This window comes from Saccopteryx bilineata, chromosome 4 (assembly GCF_036850765.1).
Source record: "Saccopteryx bilineata isolate mSacBil1 chromosome 4, mSacBil1_pri_phased_curated, whole genome shotgun sequence".
Classification (NCBI taxonomy): Eukaryota; Metazoa; Chordata; class Mammalia; order Chiroptera; family Emballonuridae; genus Saccopteryx; species Saccopteryx bilineata.
Genome location: NC_089493.1, coordinates 4,544,421 through 4,565,348, shown reverse-complemented (window position 1 = coordinate 4,565,348; position 20,928 = coordinate 4,544,421). Strand labels below are relative to the sequence as shown.

Below are 20,928 nucleotides of genomic sequence, written 5' to 3'. Positions count from 1 at the left end.
GAAGGGAGACAGCAGCCTAAGAGAAGCAGGAGGACACTGAGGACCATCTGAGATGGGCCCAGATCACACGGAGCAGTGGAATCGGTTTCTTCCACAAATGCCGGGTACCAGGAAACACACAGAGAGCCAGGAGAACGGTTCTCTGGTTTGGGAGACCACAGCTGCAGTGCAGCGGCCAGGGCCTGGTTCAAAGGAGCCCTGGAAGAGACTGTGAGAGCAGGGGAGCTGTGCCTTAGGCATATTTGAAGATAAGCAGGTGGGAAGAGCTTCCGAGGGGAGGCATAGTAAGGGTGCCACAGCGGATTCTGGGTCCAGGGCCTTTTTCTCTCTGCCCTGCCTTCACGGACCACTTCTGCTCCCCAGAACAAAGCGGCAGGTTGGTGGGTCTGCTGGTATGGCTACTGTGCAGCCAAAGACCTAAGTCCTCTGGGGACCACTCTGATCCTGCAGAGACCTCGAAGGCATACATGCAGTAATCCACTGTACAGAGAAGCCAAACAGGAGAAAAGCATGGCTAGGTTACTAGGGGCTATCTCAGAAAGAGTCCAGAAGGTATAGCTCTCCAAAAAAGGGGTTTTGTGTGATATGGGCAGTGCCTATAAGAATGTGGAAGGTGGGGCATCTCAGAAGAGTTAGCCTTCGGGCACGTGTGTACTTGAGTACACACACATGCACACACAAGTATGAACACATACACTATCCCATTAATAGTGCATCTTGTGTCCCCTCTTATGAGAGCAAGAGCTCCATCTATCTTTAATGTTCCTGTAAATGCCGCAGTGGTCAGGACACTGCATCATACCCAGTGTCCTCTGTGAACGTCCCATAGCTGATATTGGTCATGGGATGGCCCTCTCTCATGGGAGCAAAGGAAAATCAGTTCAGTGGCCAGGGAGGAATACGTATGCCAGGTGATGGTGCTGGTTCCAATTGGTCTGATTACTATGGTTTCACATCATCGGTTGGTACATAGGTAGTTTTTCTGGTATCTCTCCCCCACATTCCCCGTCAAACCCAAATTGACCTGATAAATACCTAACCCGACATGCACTGGCACTCTGTCCTGAGTGTCAGATCAGTATTTCCATTTGCCACCTATAATAAGCATGTGGCAAACACAGCTCAAACTCAACATGTCCCAGAAGTGAAGTCACATTTCCTCGAGAACTTGCTGTCCGCTTGAGTCTCTTTGTCATCACTGTGTTGCCCAAACTACAAGCACAGGCATCAATCAGCCTTTTATCCTCCATTCTGGCTCTCTGCTGCCTGAGCAGGTCTACCTCCTGGGTACTTGTGATCCTCCCTCCTCTCACTGCCGGAGATACTTTGCCAGCAAACACCTGACCATAACTAGACCCTGGTTGCTCTCCTGGCCTCTTACCTTCATCCCTACCTCCGGCCTCTTACCTTCATCCCTACCTCCACCATTCCTGTTACGGATGTCCTCTAAAGTGCAAACATGAGTATGTCACTACCAGTTTAATACCCTTCAGTGACCCTGAAGTGCATTCCAGAAGAAGTTCAATTCCTTGTTAAGGCCTCCTAGAGTTGAAATCGGGAACCTCTGTTCCTTTACTCTCATCTCTGGCAGTAACAAAATACCCTTGTCAGTGTTCCTGCTTCCAAGCCAGAGCACCATTACCCCAATCCTTGTTGACCTCCTGCATGTCATGTCCTCTTAATTGCTGGTTTTCCTGTTTCCTTCCACCCCAAATATGTGGAGTGCTTGAGGGCAAGGACAGTGCCTTGTTCACTACGGAATCTCTTGCACCGTGCTTTGCACATGGCAGACATCCAGCATCTGTCTGCTGAACGAATGAATGAATGAAGTGCAATTCTGCACCATGGACTTGTCTCCAAGAAGCTGCCAGCCCCCTTAGAGCTCTGTGGTCATAAACTAAGTTTCAGAACTACTCCCTTTTGATATGGGTTTATACTGGGCTTATTATATTGATAGCACTTATTTTATTTTTAAAGTGAAATGTTATTAACTAGGTCACTGTTCTTCTTCTACATGTCATATTTTTCAACTATTTACTTTGGAGAAACTATTACCCACTTAAAAAAAATGTTTCTTCTGCACATATAGCTGTTCAAGGTTGTGCAGTGCACCTGCAATGATTCCACTAAAAGCGCACATTTCGACACCTGCAGGCAGAACTTACAGGATCTCCCACGACACTCCTCACTTTAGATCTTTTTGCTTCTTCTGTCTTTTAGCTTTCCCATCGCAGAGCAGAACAAAATAACCAAAAATGCTTTGCCTGGCAACTTTCAACGCAAAGCAAAAACTGAGGCGTAAGAGAACGCAATGATTTCTAAGTGCCGGGTTAGGATCCAGCTCCTTAATTACTGTGGGTGATGCTCCAATGCTTCTCACACGTCAAACCCATTCCCTCCTAGTCATAGTGCCTCATGTATTTTTTTCATCTTGATGCCTGTCATCTGGTCTCCAAAAGGTCTTCGCACTGGACAGACTGTTAGAAGTATGCATATCAAAGTTAACCTTCCCTTGTTAAACTCATCTCCCCAGAGCTACTAGCCAGGTGACAGAATCACGTGACTAGCGGTCATCACGCAGACGTTTCCGCACATGGTTTATTCCCAGGGCAAATCAAAGGATAAAACTCATTGGCCCAGCTGGGGAGGGCATTAGTGGGCGGGGCCTACGACCGAGAAGGCGGGACTGGTGGGCGTGGTCTGCGCTAGAGGAGGCGGGACGATGACAGATGGGCGGGGCCTAGCGGGGCCCTGCGAAACTGCCGCTCGCGCGGCTTCCGGGCCTCCTAGCCGCCTCTTGTACTGGCGCGCGGGCGCCGTCGCGTTCAGCGAGCACTGCGGCGGCGAAGGGGCGAAGCCGGGAGGTTGCCGTTCGCGCCGGCCCGCGCCCCGATGACTGCACTAGTTGTCGCCATCTGTTTCAAACGTGCCGTTCCCACGCCTCATCTGCCTTCTTCTCTCTCCGTCCCGCACCTCCACCGGGGGCACCGGCCCGTCGCCGCAGTCGCAGCCCCACGCCCCTTCTTCTGACGCATTTCGGCTTTCCCGGCCGGGCCCCCGTCGTCGTCGTAGCCGCCATCAGGGTCGTCGCCACCACTCAGCCGGAGCCCGACTCGAGTCGGAGCGCGGGACCGGAGGAAGAGTGGGACAAGGCCCAGGACAGGGGGCGGGGATGTGGGAAGAGCGTTAGCGCACGTGAGGAGACCTTGGCCAATGGCAGAACGCCTGGGCGCAGGGGCGGGCCTGCGCTGGGGCGGCGCGGGAGCGACGGGCTGAGGAAAGGAAGGGGCGGGCTGGGAAAGGGGCGGGGAAAGGAGGGGAGGGGCGGGGCGGGCTGGGGAATGGGCGGGGCGGGGCGGGACGGAGAAACGCTGCTGCTGCCGCCGCCGCCGCCGCCGCCGCCGGGGCTGCCGCAGCTTCTGGGAGCCTGGAAAAGCGAACGGCTGAGTCCCGGGGTAGCGGCGGCCGGGGCGGAGGCGCTGCTGCTGCTGCTGCTACGGGGGGCCGGCGGCGGGGCGGCGGCGGTGGTGGCCCGCACCAACCATGCCGAATAAAAACAAGAAGGAGAAAGTGAGTCGGGGCCCGGGCAACGGGACGGGCCGGCGGGAGTGGGCGCGGGCCGCGCGGAGGGCTGTAGGGAACGGCCCGGGAGCGGGGCGCGGCGGGGCGCGGGGTCCGGACGGCCGGCGCGCGCGGTGGGCGTCTGGGGGCAGGTGCGCCCGCCCGCGGAGGTGGTTGACCCCCCGCCTCGCCGACCTGGGCAGGGGCTTCGGGGTCGGGGCTCCTGACGCCTCGGAGGGACCCCGACCGGCCGGGGAGAAGGGGAGCGAATGGACCCCGCTTACTGCTCATGGAGAGGGGGCTGCTCTCCGTAGGGCCGCCCGGGGGCTCTGAAATCACTGTGATTATCCGAGGTGGCGGCGGGGATGGCGGTGAGTGTGCGCTGCGTTTGCAGCGGGGCGGGAGGCGGTCTATTTCTGCTTCAGGTGGAGCCCTGGAGCGTCTCGCTGTCACCCCAGAAACCCCCGCTCGCCGGGCTTCGCTGGGAGGGGAGAAGCGATGTGAGGTGGTTCTTTCCGAATTGCGGACAGCTCTGTGTGAATGGGGGTTTATCTGTTTCTGCTTCAACTTTTCAACCCCAAATACGTGAAACAAGGGGAATCTGAATTTGAGTGTGTGTGTGTGGGGGGGGGGGGGGGTGGCGTCGCAATATTATAACGCTAAACAATAGGATGGAGAATTTCTTGAAGGGACTGATGAAAACGATTCCAAGTCCTAGTTAAATTGTATAAATCGGTTTGAAAACTGCATTTTGATGTATCTGTTGTTCAGCAGTCTAAACTTTAAGAAGCCTAATTCATTCTGCTTAATGTTTCTCAGGAATTACCCAAAGCAGGAAAAAGTGGAAAAGGTCCGAAAGAAGGACAAGAAGTAATAGAACAAGAGGTAACTATCCTCAGATGCTCACTTTCTGCTTTTTTCACGAACCGCTTTGAACTTCGGGGTAGCAGAATGGAGGCTGGTAAAACTTAGGGTTTTGTCATGTTTCCCTATATGTGATTTTTTTTCCCTAGTGTCTTTCATCACCTTCGATTTTAGTTATTTTGCTTCCTCTTATTTTACTTTGGGCAAATACGGATGTTTTTATGACAGCTGTGCATCCCTGTGCTGCTGGTATTTTCACATTCTCCCCACCATCACCACCACCTCACATCCAGCCGCTGTCGGGTAGAGACTGGTTTCGCTGGCTCTGTGCAGCGGGAGTTGTTCATGCTCCTCTTCATCCTGCCCTTCCTGGGCCAGCTCCTGGGCGTGTGATCCCCTTCGCCCCTTTCCCCAGTAGTGTTGGTATGTTTTGATTTATCTGGGCTTGGGTCTTTTGTGCAGTCGTCCGTCTTTCACGTTTTCTTTCTGTCTGTATTGGCCAACTCTGACTTCTTTTGCTTGACTTTGGGCTCATTGCAGAACAGCAGGAATGCTCGGTGAGGATTGTGTCTACCCGGTGGGGTGGATGTCGTCCCTGGCACACTTGTGCTTTGAGAGCATTTGCTGAGCCCCCCCCCCCCCCCCCCGTCTTTGCCTTTTCTTCCATGCAACCAGTTGTTGAACTGGAGCACCTGAGGCGAAGGGTCCAGGGGCTGTCTGGAGCCAGGCAGAGTTAATAGACCCCTTTGAGTCATTCAGAGCAGAGAAGCTGCTTAATGTAGTGTCCTGGTTCTCCAAAGCCAGACCACGGAGGTCTCTGGTCTTATCCCAGGTGACATTAATGTGCAAGTATCAGACCCCTTCCTGTAAGCCAAATTAGAGTAAGTTCGATTCTGTGTGGCCAGTGTCTATAGTAGCCCCTCCTCTTTTTTGAACCCCAGGTCACTTTTCCTTTTCATTGGTTGCGTTCTCAGTATTCAGCAGGTGATTTATCTCAGCAAATTTGTTGCCCTCCCCTAAGCAAAAAGCAGAAATCCAAAAGGTTTCTTAACCATCAATAGTTAGGGGTTATTTGTGCCAGCCCTTTCCTGCCCTTTCTTAATAGCAGACAATCAAGTTTTACTGTGGTGTTCTTGCATTTGACTCGCTTACTTCCGTCTCAGTCTTTGGACTAAATCAACTTAAATGAAGTTTAGTCTCCTCGGAAAGGTGGATGCTTTTTATTTTCTTTTTATTAGTTTGTTGATCTTTCATTAAAACTGCAAAGGCTTCCTAGTGGGTCCCAAGCTTTTCTTGCTCACCTAACCGGGCTCCTCTCGCTGTTTTCGTCACAAACAAGGGTCAGTGCGTATGATTCATTTATTCCTGTTTTAGCAGAAAGAGCTTGGCTGTAAGGATGGATGATGTTAAGCTTGAACCTGAAAAATCCATCAATAACTGAAAGATACCAAAACCACCGATATGTAAAATGCATGTTTTTGGAGTGGATTGGGTTCCTAGACTATCAGTTGCTGGAGACTCTCGAGGTGTAGTCTGTGGTGTCTGGTGTGATGCCCCAGCCGTCTTTTTGTATTTTCTCTGGTTCTACTGCCTAAGAGCTGGAGCTGCAGAGCTTGAAATTACTCTAAGTGTTGGGGCCTTCACTCCCGCCTCGTAAGCAGACCAGCGGTAACACGGCTGCTGAGCACAGCACTGGCCAAGGGCTGTGTGAATCATTTTGCAGGAGTACGGATAGAGGCACTTAGTGCACCTGAACTTTGAGTCGAACCATACTTTTTTATTGTTTTCTCCCCTCGGTCTTCATCTCACCTCTTCGCGTCGAGTTCCACCCACTTAGCAAACACAATTGACCCGGCAGGTGAATTAAGCCGTTCCTGCAGTCTTCCTCTCTGCTGTCTCAGTGTTACCCTGACCTTGAATATTTTCATCTGAATCATTCAAATAGGTTGGCTGTTCCTGTGTTGCTTTCCCAGCCTCTTGAACATCACATCCCCTCACAGTCAGCCTTTGCTCAGATTACCTGTGAGCGCACCCCCGTTCCCCTGTTAGGACAGTCCCCGCATTTGGGGCCGCACAACAGCACAACATGAGAGATGTGCAGAACAGGTGCCTGGCCAGGGCAAACTGGGCAGGTTTGGGTATCATCCCCACAAGGAACATGTCCCAGAATGTGGCCAATAGTTGACTTAATAATACACAGCTTCCAGTGTGGGAAGGTCCTAACACTCCAGTCCTGGCTAGCTATAATCCAGCCTCGCGGGGGCTTCCAGTGTGGGAAGATCCTAACACTCCAGTCCTGGCTAGCTATAATCTAGCCCGCGGGGGCTTCCAGTGTGGGAAGGTCCTAACACTCCAGTCCTGGCTAGCTATAATCTAGCCCGCGGGGCTTCCAGTGTGGGAAGGTCCTAACACTCCAGTCCTGGCTAGTTATAATCCAGCCCGCGGGGGCTTCCAGTGTGGGAAGGTCCTAACACTCCAGTCCTGGCTAGCTATAATCCAGCCTCGCGGGGCTTCCAGTGTGGGAAGGTCCTAACACTCCAGTCCTGGCTAGCTATAATCTAGCCCGCGGGGCTTCCAGTGTGGGAAGGTCCTAACACTCCAGTCCTGGCTAGCTATAATCCAGCCTCGCGGGGCTTCCAGTGTGGGAAGGTCCTAACACTCCAGTCCTGGCTAGCTATAATCCAGCCTCGCGGGGCTTCCAGTGTGGGAAGGTCCTACCACTCCAGTCCTGGCTAGCTATAATCTAGCCCGCGGGGCTTCCATTGCAGAATGCTTTTTGGTTTAAACAAGGAACATTTGCTAACCTGGGTTTTTAGTAAAGGTATGGAGTGCTGCAGTCAAGGATAGAGTAGTGGGGGGAAGCTTTCAGCCTGGGAGTTGAACGATGAAAGGCTGACTCCTGGTGGCCGTACTCAGTGACCTGGCTTCTGTGACCCTCTGGGGTCATCTCTAAAGGAATCTGGTGAGTTACAGATTTGGCTTTTTTTTACTAAATGAAACAGACTAGGCATGACTCCTCTTGAAAGAAGTTTTCCCTACAATATATCTGGCAGGATATATACCTTTCAGTGTAACAATACCTGTCATAACCACTGCTGTGCAGTTTTTGCCTTTGTCTAGAAATTTCTGCTGCATGAATAACGTGTATTGGTACATTTTCCTTTTCTCTTTTTTTCCTCTTTCATAGAATGTTTACATTTGACTTACTTGTCCACACGTGTCCCAGAAATAACAGTTTCTTCCCAGTACCCACTGCTGGTTTATGTTGTGGCACCCTTTTAAGGAGTGAGGTCACAAATGGGCTCATGGCCCTCTTGAGTGGGATGCTCTGGAGGTCAGTTGACAGAGGAGACTCATCGTTGAGTAGCTGTTCTTGGTATATAACTCACACCTGTGGAAGCATAACTGGGGATGTCTTAGGCATATTTAATTTATTTATTTTTTACAGAGACAGAGTGAGTCAGAGAGAGGGACAGACAGGGACAGACAGACAGGAATGGAGAGATGAGAAGCATCAATCATTAGTTTTTCATTGCGCGTTGCAACACCTTAGTTGTTCATTGATTGCTTTCTCATATGTGCCTTGACCGTGGGCCTTCAGCAGACCGAGTAACCCCTTGATGGAGCCAGCGACCTTGGGCTCAAGCTGGTGACCTCGGGGGTCTCGAACCTGGGTCCTCTGCATCCCAGTCCGACGCTCTATCCACTGCGCCACCGCCTGGTCAGGCAGTCTTAGGCATATTTAGAATCTTAATAAATGGCTCAGAGCCCTTAAGGCCATTTGGGAGTATCCAAGCACGCAGTGGTGTTTTTCGTTTTCTTTAATTTGTGTACTGTGTTCAGAGTTACGATTTAAGAAGTGTTCATGCTCTCTGTAAAGTGATTTCAGCACACTGAAGGTTGTCTGAGTGTGATTCTCTGATGCGCGTTTGACTTACCCTGCCTCAGCCTGGTTTCCGTATGAAGGTCTCTACGCCAGCTCTCACCAGAGCATAGCGAGGGGGCGCAAGGGGTCCGTCTAGCCCGCTCGCAGAGGGGCACCAAGTGGTCTCCAAGACAAACAAGAAAAGCGTAGTAGAAGGGGAGGGGGATGCTAATAAAGTGTTGTGCCCAGCGCCAGTTATGTCCGCTGCGCAGTGGTCCCCAACCCCCGGGCCATAGACGGTACCAGTCCGTGGGCCATTCGGTACCGGTCCGCAGAAAAAGAATAAATAACTTACATTATTTCCGTTTTATTTATAATTAAGTCTGAACGATGTTTTATTTTTTTTTTTTTTTTTTTTTTTTTTTTTTTTTTTTTTTTTTTTTTTTTTTTTTTTTTTTTTTCATTTTTCTGAAGCTGGAAACAGGGAGAGACAGTCAGACAGACTCCTGCATGCGCCCGACCGGGATCCACCCGGCACGCCCACCAGGGGCGACGCTCTGCCCACCAGGGGCCGATGCTCTGCCCATCCTGGGCGTCGCCATGTTGCGACCAGAGCCACTCTAGCGCCTGAGGCAGAGGCCACAGAGCCATCCCCAGCGCCCGGGCCATCTTTGCTCCAATGGAGCCTTGGCTGCGGGAGGGGAAGAGAGAGACAGAGAGGAAAGCGCGGCGGAGGGGTGGAGAAGCAAATGGGCGCTTCTCCTGTGTGCCCTGGCCGGGAATCGAACCCGGGTCCTCCGCACGCTAGGCCGACGCTCTACCGCTGAGCCAACCGGCCAGGGCCCGATGTTTTATTTTTTAAAAATGACCAGATTCCCTCTGTTCTATCTGTCTAAGACTCACTTTTGACGCTTGTCTCGGTCACGTGATACATTTATCCATCCCACCCTAAAGGCCGGTCCGTGAAAATATTTTCTGACATTAAACTGGTCCGTGGCCCAAAAAAGGTTGGGGACCACTGCGCTACGCCACTGGCTCCCACACACCTCTTGCTGTAGAGAAAGGTGAACAGTTCATTCTCCAACTTCATAGCTCACTGTGACACCTACCTTTGGTAATAACTTTTCTCTTTACAGCCTGACCCTTTACGTTCCCCCACCGCTGCCCCCACCCGAACTGTCTCCTGCCCCCACCCCTGGTGTCCCAGAGACGGGGAGCCAGCCTTGCTTGGGTCCCACTCGTAGTTGTAGGAGGTGGAGTCATGTCTTAGAAATTAAAATTGAAATTTTGTAATATTTATTTACTCATCTAATATTAATAATGTCCCATTACATGTTAATGTAAATAACATTTTTATGAAAAATATTTTTTTCAAGGAGACATTCTAGTCATTTGTCTCTGACCAGAGTTGGAAGAGGACAAGAAAAGTTGTTTGGATGGCAGGTGTGTTTTCTGGGGAGGCAGCTGTGATTGTCCCCAACTCCCCACCCTCGGAACACCAAAGCCACTCTCTGTAGGCTCAGTGCCGAATCCGGGTTCCGCTTGCCCCCCCCCGCCCCCGCACCTGGCCCGTTTCCCATCGTCCTCCCAGCCCTCTCCCCTCTCCCACGCAACCCTAGACTGACCTGACTGTAGAGAAGCTCCGGGATGACCCAAAGGAATAGTGCTTTAAGTTGTTTTGAAATTTTTGTGTAAATACTATGTAGGACATGGAACTCCCCACTTTTAACTGCCGTGTCCTGGCTCACTCTCTCCGCTGAGCAAAGACGAGGGTCTGCGGAGAGGACGTCCGATGGGAAGACACTGGAGCTCGCAGGAGGGGAACCTGGAGCTCACCGCCCCCGGGACAGTGGGGAAGCAGAGAGCCCTCCGAGCCGGGTCCCCTTTCCGGCGCCCACTCCTGTCCTCCTTACGCGCTGGACCCCGGGAAGGCCCTGCGTGCCTTCGTGAGACCCGCTCGCTGGTGCAGGCATCCCAGCCTCGGCTGCCTGCGTGGGGCCCGTGCTTCCCGTGGGCTGCTGGCGGTCCTGGGCTCTGTAGGAAGTTCACCGCCGTCCTTGGGCTTCCTCAGTAGATGCAGTAGTCCCCCCCCCCCATATGACAACCAAAATGACTCCCGACATTGCAGGACGCCTCCCGGAAGGCAGAATGGCCCACTCTTGGGACCACCGCTCTAGAGAGACTTTTCCACAAAGTACGCTTGTTACGAGTCAGACCTGACACGTACACATGTGACAGTAATGTGACCTGCCTTTTGAGCAGCAGTGCTCAGGAAGAAGGGATATCAGCACCCTTTACAGTCTCAAAAGTCAGTGAGGACCCCGAAGAGCTTTATTTAGTGGGTTATAGCAGCTCTCTGAGAGGTTTCCTATTAGGCAGTAAATTAATATTTATTAGTTCACATATTAATAATAACATCCATTACATGTCAACATGAATTGCATATTTTTATGAGAAATAACTACCAAACGTCACCGAGAAAATGGCATTGCTCTGTTTTTGCAAGTCTCTTTAGTGTCTGGATTAGTAAGAAGACAGCTGGCCCGGGGTCTGCTCCTAGGTTCAGTCTGTTTCAGTCACGTCTTGTAGCCAGTGGAAAACGACATAATGATGGTGAGAAACGCAAACTGTGTCTTAGGATTGTCATAAAAGCTCTAGGACCCAGACAGGGCCGGAGGTACCCCACTTTGAGAACTGCTGTGAATCCTCTTCCTGTTCTCCAGACAGCCTGTCTGAATCCTTTCTTTCATCCTTTTAGCTCTAGCTCCACGTTCATTTATACTGAAATTTAAGGAGGATTTTTCTCTCCATCTTGGGCTATATTTTTTCCATCTTTTAAATTTGAATAGCAGTTATGGGCTCTACCTACCGATTATCATCTGTACTGCCTGGGACACCTTCATTTACCTGAGATTTGCCTCCCTGACTAGATTAAATCCTTGCAGACAGCATTTGATCTGATGCTTCTTTGCACTTGGCATTGTTAGAGCCCAGAGTCAGGAAGTGTGTGATGGTCCGGAGGCACCCTCCCACATCTGGGGGAGCTGAGAAGTCAGTCTGCCATCAGCATGAGTCATGGTGACATTTTCCTAAGTCACAGGGAAAATTCGTCTGAATGGTTTCAGCTATCAAGTCTCCAAGGTTTCCTAAAACACCGGGACCTGCCAGGGTTAGGGCACCATGGTGTCTAGTTTGGTACGACATCTTAGGTAATTATCTTGCGTTTTCTGGTCATTGTCTTAGTTTTTGTTCAGCAAAGACTTCCTTGCTTCTGGATCAGGTTTGAGAGCAGCCTCTGCAGAAGTGTCGCTTCCCAAACCCAAACACATGCCATCTTTGTTTTCACCACCTGGGGGAGCCAGAAAACAAGCCTGGAAGTAAAACTCCAGGCAAACACAGTATCCGTTGGAGGACATTAGATTTTCCTTTATGTGTCTCTCTCTCTCTCTCTCTCTCTCTCTCTCTCTCTTTTAAGCGAGAGAGAGACAAGCAGGCAGGAAGGGAGAGAGATGAGAAACACCAGCTTGTAGTTGCGGCACTTTAGTTGTTCAATGATTGCTTCTCAAATGTGCCTTGATGGAGTTGTTGGGGGTAGACTCCAGCTGAGCCAGAGATCCCCTGCCCAAGCCAGCAACCTTGGGCTTCAAGCCAGCGACCCTGTGCTCAAGCTGGTGAGCCTGCGCTCAAGCCTGTTACCTTGGGTTTTGAACCTGGGTCCTCAGCGTCCCAGGTCAACGCACTATCCACTGTGCCATCACTGGTCAGGCTTTCTTTTCTTCTTTTTTTTTTTTTTTTTAATTGATTTTTCAGAGAGAAGGGAGGGTTAGGGAGAGCAGGAAGCGTCAGCTCATAGTAGTTGCTTCTTATATGTGCCTTGACTGGGCACACCTAGGGTTTTGAACCAGCAACCTCAGCGTTTCAGGTCAATGCTTTATCCACTGCACCAGCACAGGTCAGGCTTCCTTTATCGTAAGTTTTTTGTTGTTGTTTTTTTTAAGATGAGGTTTATTATGGCTCTAAAGGGATGCTGCTCGGACCTCATCCTATGTTTACACATTGAGATGGTCCAAGTACCTGGTAGCTCTGCTATGTTAGACCTGCACTGTCTAAGATGTTAGCCTCTGGCCACATGTGTCTATTTAAATTAATGAAAATTAAATTAAATTTAGAAATTCAGTTCCTTGGTCACAATAGCCACGTTTCACGTGCCTGGGAACCAAATGTGGCTAATGGCTATGTTGTCGGACGGCAAGTAAGAACACTTCCTGCTGCCCAGGAAGTTCTGTCGGACAGCTGCCATACACCCTAACAGTGTTTTCTAAAATATTTCCAGTGTGAGTACACTAACCTTTGTTAGCTATCACTTTTAATATGAAATAACGAATTTAAGAGTAAACTTATGGCCCTGGCTGGTTGGCTCAGCAGTAGAGCGTCAGTCCCACATGTGGATGTCCTGGGTTTGATTTCCAGTCAGAACACACAGGAGAAGCGACCGTCTGCTTCTCCACCCTTCCCACCCCTTTCTCTCTCTTTGTTTCTCTCTCTTCTGCTCCCACAGCCATGGCTTGAATGGTTCGAGCAAGTTGGCCCTGAGCGCTGAGGATGCCTCCATGGCCCTGCCTCAGGCACTAAAAAATAGCATGGTTGCCCGAGCAATGGAGCAGTGGCCCCAGATGGGCAGAGCATTTCCCCATAGGGGGCTTGCCAGGTGGATCCTGGTCGTGGCGCATGCGGGAGTTTGTCTGTCTGCCTTGCTGCCTCTCACTTAATAAAAAGAAAGAAGAAAAAAGAGTAAACTTAAAGGAAAAGAAGGCACATTGACAAAGGAGAAGGAAGTGAGTGAAATTAGGGAAGAGAAAGGCAAGGACTGAAGCAACAAGACCGCTAGAAGTCAAGGCCTTCTCGGATGCCCAGCGTCCTTGCCCGCACATGCAAAGAAGAGGCCCTGGACAGCTGGCTGTGGGTCTGGACTTGGGTGGCTTGTCAGCTGACCGCTTGCTTTACAGGCCTGAACTGAGAGCTGGCTCTTGTGGCTTTTGATTCCTAACGGCCAGCATGCAGAGCTTGGCTCGGAGGGGCCAGCTCCAGCACTAGCAGCCTTAGTTCTTCCCAGTCGTGTTTCTTTGCAGAATTCCTCTCCTCCCTTCGTGAACACCTGGGTCACCGAGTTGTGCACGTGGTCAGTGGCTATGGATAGGTCAGTGCTCAGACCAAAGTTAAGCTCCTCCCCTCTGGTCCATGTCTTCCTCCTGCCCTGGGTTCCCTCAGAAACTGGGAGCCCTGAGCCTGCCAGGGACTCGGGGGCAGGTCATCTGCCTTCTCCCTCAGCTGCACCCACCTCTCTCCACCTGCTTTCTGTTCCGCAGACTTCTGTTGAATGCTCTTGTCCTTGGATGCACCAGTGGCCTGCCAGGCACATCTTCTGTGACTAGAGGCTTTAACTTTCCTGTTCCTTTATTATCACTTGGAATGGGGGCTCACGAGGCCTGCTGATCGGTGTGAGTGTGTGCTCAATCTTGATGGGGAAATCTCTTCTGCCCTCCCCTTCTTTTTGCCTCTCAGTCAGAGATGGCTGGCCTATTGTAGGGCTCAGGAAACTTTTTCTGTAAAGGGCCAGGTAATGAATATTTTGGGCTTGAAGGGCCATATAATCTCAGTTGTGACTACTCAGCGCAGCTGTTGCAGCAAGTAAACAACCATAGATAGTATATTTATAAACAAAGCCACGTGGCTGTGCCAGTACGACTTTATTCACAGGACAGCAGGAGACCAGGTACGACCCGTGAGCTCTGGCCTCGTGGAGTCCACGTCAGGATCAGTACTTGGGAAAACTGGCGGCGCTGGGCGCTGGCGCTGTCCTGCGGGTCTGTGCGGGCTGCTCTCCGGACCCAGCCCTGGCTGTGCCTGTGCCAGTGTTCCTTTGCTTTGTCTGTTCTTCACTCCATTCACCATCTAGAAGCTCTTGCGAGACCACTGGCTTGCCCTGCCCGATTGAACAGACACGTCTCGTATCTCATTGTGAATGTTCAGACTTGCCGTGTTTGAACGGAAGGGAAGAGACGCTGCTAGTGATCCCTTACACAAAAAGCATCTTGGAATGAGGCCTTGTCACAGATCCAGTTGCCTACTTTGTCATTTGAATAAAATGTCTCAAAAGTACAGAGAATCTACCAGACACTCATATTTTTCATGGGGGCTGTTGCCTGGCTCCACTGGAGGTTGGGGGTAGTGGGTGACCACCAGGCAAGGGATGTGCAGGCCTGATGCGTCTCACGTTTGACATTGCAGCGGGTCACCTTCCCCTGAGGGCGAAGGACAGGCTCTCTTTCAGGTCTCGTTCCCTCTGCCTCCAGCGGTGTAGCCGTGTGTGCTGGCTGCCCTGGGAGCACTGGGGAGGGGGCCTGGCACCCCTGAGCCAGCTGGTGTCTTCGGCCTTGGTGCCGCCCTGCAGACCAGGCGCTGTGCCGTAGGCCAGGCCCGGGCTGCAGCTCCACCACCCTGGCTGGGCGCCTGGGGCTGGCTCCTTCCGTTCCCCCTCAGCTGGGACGCCATGGCCCCACATTGACAGCCCTCCCCCCCATGGAAGGGCACAGCGCCCACTTTGCTGGCGTAGTTTCATTTTGAGTCTCAGTCGGTGTTTTCACATCATCCTGAAGCCCCCACATCCCACTGAGAAAATGCAGGTGCCTCTGAATGAGGTGGGGGCCGCGTGCGGGCCCAGAAACCCTGGGGATTCTGACTCCCAGTGACGGGAAAAGTCAGCCATTTTGATTGGGGCTTGATACAGAATACTGACTTTGATAAATAATTCCCCGTCACTGAGCCAGAAACAGGCTGCAGTGGGTCCTGGGCACCCGTCTCTCCTCTGAGCGAGCAGGTGGCAACAAACAGCCCACACCCTCCATTCCAGGAGTGACAGAAAGGGGGAGCGGAGTCCAATTAGATTTTACCCAAGTCAAGAAGCAAATACATACTGTCGTACTTCTCTGCACAGATTTCTTGTAAGGTCAGGACAGGTGATCCAGGGTTGATGCTGTGAGTAAACAGCTAATCCAGGACGGCCCAACTTTTGTTCACCATTCGGTGTCCCGCCAACGCGCATGCCTCCTTCCGGCCAGGCACAGGTGGCCCTCAGAGCAGGCGTGCCCACTGGCACCTGGGACGCCCGCTGGTCACATCTGCCCCAAAGAATGAAGGGGACAGAGGGTGGCACCTGCTGGGAATAGTGGGCCAGCCATCAGGGCGTTGACTCCTTCGTCGTCCCCTGGTACCTCCCTCGCTGTGTGCCTGGTCCCAGCCTCGACGCTGGGGTTCCTCGTTGAGCTGCCCGTCGCTGTCAGAGAGAACCCCCCACCCGGGTGTGGGAGGAGGAGCTGCAGGCCGTGTCAGGAGGTCACGGGGCCACAGAAGGAAGAAGCCCCTGACTCTGCGTGGCACAGTGCAGGGTGGGCAGCGGGGTTTCCCTGAGCAAGCTGGAAGGGGGCAGATGAAACACTTATATGCAGCAGAACGCACGCAACACAAAATTTGCTGTTCATGGCATCTAGTATGTTCGCAGTGTTGTGTGACCATCACCATTGTCTAGTTCCAGAGCCTCGTCCTCGCCCCAGAAGGGAGCCCCTCCCCATCAAGCAGTCCCTCTGTGGAGCTGCTCGTGCTGGGCATTTCACGTCAGTGGAGTCGCACAGCGCGGGGCCTCTGTGCCCGGCCTCCTCACTGGGCACCCTGCCGCGAGGGTCCCCCAGGTCGCAGCCTGTGTGAGCGCTCTGTCCCTCTTGATGGCTGAGTAGTGCCCACTGTTTGGATGTAATGCATTTGTTTCATCAGTTCATGGCATTGGAGTTGTTTTCATACTTGGGTGTTTTGAGTCGTGCCACTATGGGTATTAGCCAGTGGACGAGTTTTTTTAATGCCTCTTTTTGGTTCTTTTAAGAATAGATCCCGAGGAGTGGGGTTGCTGGGTCACGTGGCAATTCCGTGGTAAATCTCCTGAGACAGTGCTGCTTCCGCACCAGCCATGCCAGCCTTCATCCCAACAGCAGGCACAGGGTCCCAGTTTCTCCACAGCCCCCCTGCCCCTTGTTTTGCATTTTCTCTTAGTGAGAGCCGCCCCAGTGGGTGTGAAGTGGATGTGAAGCGGTGTGTCACCGTGGGTTCCGTTTCCGTTTCCCTAACGGCTGGTGATGTTGCACGTCGCTCTGCGTGCTCCTTGACTGTCTGTATAGCTCCCGGGTCACCGTGCGGCACGCTCGGAGCCCTGCCCTCCCAAATGTGCAGAGACCCCTGGCCCCTGCTCTCCCCTGGTGCCCGCCTGCTGCTCACTCCTGCCCCCATCTTCACAAGTGTGACGGACCTTCTGGGTCTCCCCGCTCCGGCTTCTGCTCTCCCAGCCGCCCCCACCACTTCCGCCACACCGAGTCCCACAGACCGTGGGCCTCGGGCATCTGGTGGGGTCGGCCGCCTTCTTTCCTGAGCAGCTTCTCCCCTTCGCCTCGCTGATGGGTCTCCACAGCCCCGTGTCACAGCCCCTTCAGCCCTCCCCGCCAGTCACGCTGGGCAGCGGTCTCCTTCCTTCCCTGACTGCAGTAACCAGGTGGATCGCTGGCTCCAGACTGACACCTCGGCTCAGAGGAGGGTCTCCCGAGTGCCAGCTGTGTGGCCACCCCCTGTCCGACCCTGGGACCTGAGGTGATAAAGGGACACAAGCACAGGTCAGTCTTACTGTCTCCGGAGGCGGTGGGACAGACAGTCACCAAGAGCAGAGGGGAGTGGCGGCTGTGCTTGTGTAGGGGCAGTGGAGGAGTGTGGGGGACAGGCCGAGGCCACGTGAGCTGCTCATTCAGGATGCCCTGTGGGTGCTGGGGGCACCTCAGACTCAGCACGCTCACCACTGAGCTTACTGCTCCCACGTTTCTGTCCTGTCTCAGCGACCTGGCCCACCATCGCCGTCCCTGTGTCAGCCGGGGGTTCGGTCCAGGAGGCCCCCCTGGTCCCTCCTCGTCTTCATCCTGCGTTTCCACCGTCAGCCAGCCTCTCGGCTTTCGCCCAGATTCCCTGCTCCGTCCAGTGTCCCTTTGCGGTCCTCACGGGTCTAGGCGCCCAGGGGAGCCTGCTCCGTCTCCCTCCTGTGCACACGCACGCGGAGGCCGGGGCCTTGCCCAGGGGAAGCCGTGTCTGTGTCGTCGCCCCACTCGGACCCTCTCACGTGGCTGCAGGTTTCCCCGGGGGAGGAGGGTCAGGTTCTTTAACCTGGGGGGCAGCAGGTGGTTACGTGGGGAGCGCTGCATCCAGCATCACAGGAAATGAAAAGCACAGATAAACTTCCGTCTGGTGTGTGTGTGTGTGTGTGTGTGTGTGTGACATTTGAAAACAGAACGTCTCCCGGGAGGAGCTGTTGGTGACTGGAGAAGATGCTAGGATTCCCGGGGACATCTGAAGAGAGGCGGGCTGGGCCGTGGACCACGGGAACCCCAGGGAGGAGGGGAGGAGGGGTGGGGGTTTTCAGTAGGAAAGACCCAGGCTCTCATGGTCCGGTGGAAGATGACAAATGTCAGGATGGAGCTGAGGGGAGGCCGCTTTGAGGAAGAAGCTACAGATGGGGGAAGGGAGCCCAGGGCCTCGCTCCCTGTTCATCTGCCCTCAACACTCTGACGTTTGAGGTGTTCTTAAGCACCTGGTAAAAAGTAAAGCAACACTTCTTAGCAAAAACTTCTCTCTAGATAAGAGAAAATAAGCAGGGTCCAAGTCAGTAGGTGTGCTCGCCTTGGCCCCGTGTGATCGAGGGGCTGTGGGTTTGTGTTTCTAGGACAGGTTTGGCTGGCTCTCAAGTGCACGGGGACAAACCCCGCTTCTCTGGGCAGACTTCCGGGCGGGGAGAGCGAGCACCTTCGCTGCACAGAGGACCCAGGTGATCTGCGCCAGTGGTTTTCATCCGCTGGTCCGTGGACTGGTGCCAGTCTTCACCACCATCAGGGTGGCTGACTCTTTCTCAGACCGGCACAGAATTTCTGGTGGGCCGGCGCCGGCTGGCCAGCAGTTGGAAACCTCTGGTCTGTGCTCACCGGTGCATCCATCGGTGGTCACTGCCAGGCAGAGTACAGCTGGCCTCTGTAGGGCTCCCCATACCAGCTGGCCTGCTTAGGCTGACCTGGTCGGTGACAGGGGACCCCGCTGTGCCACGCATGCCCTCCGCTGGCCTGTGTGCTGCTCCTCACCATGCAGGCAGCTGCTGCGACCTGGTCCTCAGTGGAGCACTGGGTCTGGAGCGGGAGGTGAATGCGGGGGAGGGAAGCTTGAAGAGCCTTTCCTGGGCTCGTGGGAACCGTGCCCTCCTGCACCTTTCCTGCTTCCTGCAGCTGAGCCGTGAGCTAGGGGAGACCTGTCCTTTGTGAGGGACTCGGCTATGTCGGTGTCCTGTTGCTGCTGTACAAATGACCACAAACCTCGTGGCCCTCTCCACCTTCCAGCCCCAGAGTCAGAACTCTGGCATGGGGCCACAGCGACGGTGCTGGCAGGGCTGGTTCCCGCGAAAGTGCTAAGGAAGAATTTGTTTCCCTGCTTTTCCCAACTTCAGAAGCTGCCCGCACACCTTGGCTCCTGGTTCCTTGCTCCATTGTGAAAGCCAGCAGGGTGGCACATGCCAGCCTGTGTCTGGCCTCTGCTTTGTCACTGCATTGCCTTCTGTCTTATAAAGACCTGTGTGGCTGGGTGGGGTTCTCCCTGGTCACCCGGTCGTCTGCCGTGGCAGGATCCGCAACCTCGCCCCCTCCGCAGGGCATGAACCCCTTTGGAGGGTTGTTATCATCAGCCAATATATATACCAGACTATGTTGCAAATGCTTAGAAGTCTAAAGGGAGGTAAGGGAGATGAGGTGTATCTGTGAGTCTCTGGAATCGAGGGCTGTGGGAGGTAGGACGGAGCCTCAGCGCCAGAAGCTGGCAGGAGTTACGGAGCTGACACAAGTGGAGGCACCGCCCCAGAGGAGCACTCGTGTATCTTCTTTCTGTATTCTGGGGGTGCCGTAAAAGGAAATCATTTGACATATTTACTTTTCTGTTTTGTTTTTATTTTGTAAACAGATTCCCAGCAGGAAAAACAGTCTCACTGCTGTCACGTCTGCAGTTTCTAATAAAATCAAAGTGCCGACCCCTCAGCCCATAGTGAAGAAAGACAAACGGCACAATTCTTCCCGGTTCAGCATCAGCAATAACAGAGAACTTCAGAAACTACCGTTCTTAAAAGGTAATGTTTATTACTGGTCTTTCAAAGTTAAATTTTGCCTGTTTAAGGAGGAGTAACATTTTGATCGCTTGCTAGCTTCTAATACTTTATATGCTGTGTTTGTGTTCTATAAGGTCATCTTTTCGTACTGAGTTTTTTTAGATTGAATGCCATTCATTTACTCAACTAATATTTGAAACTCCAGAGCTACTTAAGTAAAAATCTAATCATGAATGTATTAGAGTCCTGATACACTAGAAAAGAACAGAAGACTTTTAAAAAGCTTTTATTACAATTAAGCTAGCCAATTTTTCTTTTAAGTAATTGTCTTTCTTCTCAGAATTGAACAACTCAGAGAGGAGCTACCCTGAGCACTGTAATTGTGAAAACTGTGGTAGAACCCCTTGTTTTTTTCTGGGGCTGGAGGGGTGAGCACTGGCATCACAGTCCTTAGTGGACTTTCTCCCATGAGTCATTGGGGATGACTCTACCCAGGGGTTTCCCATTTGAGATGAGTCGGGAAATCGAGCTCTTTGCTTCGAATTTTCCCTAAAATGACACAGTTGCCTCTTTCCACCTGAGAGCATTCAGTTTCTAAAAAGCAGTCTTTCAGGAGATATTGAGATTGAAGTACATAAAATCTTATCGAAAAAAATAGGGTAGGGATCCCAAAGCCAAATGTGAACCTCTGAGAAACTTTGTATTTACTAAAATCCAAGACTAATGTATACATGAAGCAAACATTTGACATTTCTAATACCTCCAATACATAATGGTGGGCCTTCCACAGTTTTCATTTTGTACGAGCTCAGGAGCATGGTGCAGATGTGCAGGGCAGGGGGTGCAGGGCAGGGGGTGAGGGAGGGGTGGAGGCAGGGAGGGACTTACGGATTCTTGGATGTGCTTCCTGCTCCTGGGTGGCCAGGAGCCCACTCAGTGCAGTTTGCAGAGCTTGCGTCGACTATTTGGTTTAGTTTTGTGGTTGATAAGATATATATGAAGTCATTTTTGAGGCATCCTCCCCTTCCAAATAGTTCATGCTTTTCTCATGCTATTCATTCATTCATTCAGCAAATACTGTATTGAACACCTACAAAAACAGACCCTGTTCTAGGTACTGGGGGTACAGTGTTAAACAAAAAACAGGGCCTGCTCTGCTGAGTCCACATCCTGTCCCAGTGGGGGAACAGCCAGTGAGTAAGAAAATGGATGTGCGGCCAGCTTCCCTGGGACGTCTGGGGTGGAGTGGTATCCCATCGTCATTGTCGAGCAGTCCCTGTCCAAGCCCCATCTCTAATACCCATCGTGGGTAGTTAGGCCTGGGTCCCACCATTAGGGCCCGGCCCCCCTCGGGGCACCATGCCGAGGCCATGGCCTGCGAGTCCCTCCTGGCCTGCTGGTCCCTCCTGCCCCGTGG

At 52.7% G+C, this 20,928-nt stretch overlaps 1 protein-coding gene across 2 annotated transcripts in view; it reads left to right on the top strand.

Annotated features, from left to right (window-relative positions):
- Positions 1–3,379: 3,379 nt before the first annotated feature.
- Positions 3,380–20,928, top strand: part of PPP2R5C (protein phosphatase 2 regulatory subunit B'gamma) — a 153,273-nt gene continuing 135,724 nt past the window's right edge. For both annotated transcript variants that reach the window (XM_066278078.1, XM_066278077.1), the window contains exons 1-3: positions 3,380–3,570; positions 4,381–4,446; positions 19,370–19,532. In XM_066278078.1, coding sequence (XP_066134175.1) covers positions 3,544–3,570; positions 4,381–4,446; positions 19,370–19,532 — 256 coding nt within the window. In that variant the 5' untranslated portion in view covers positions 3,380–3,543. The remainder of the gene's footprint in view (positions 3,571–4,380; positions 4,447–19,369; positions 19,533–20,928) is intronic.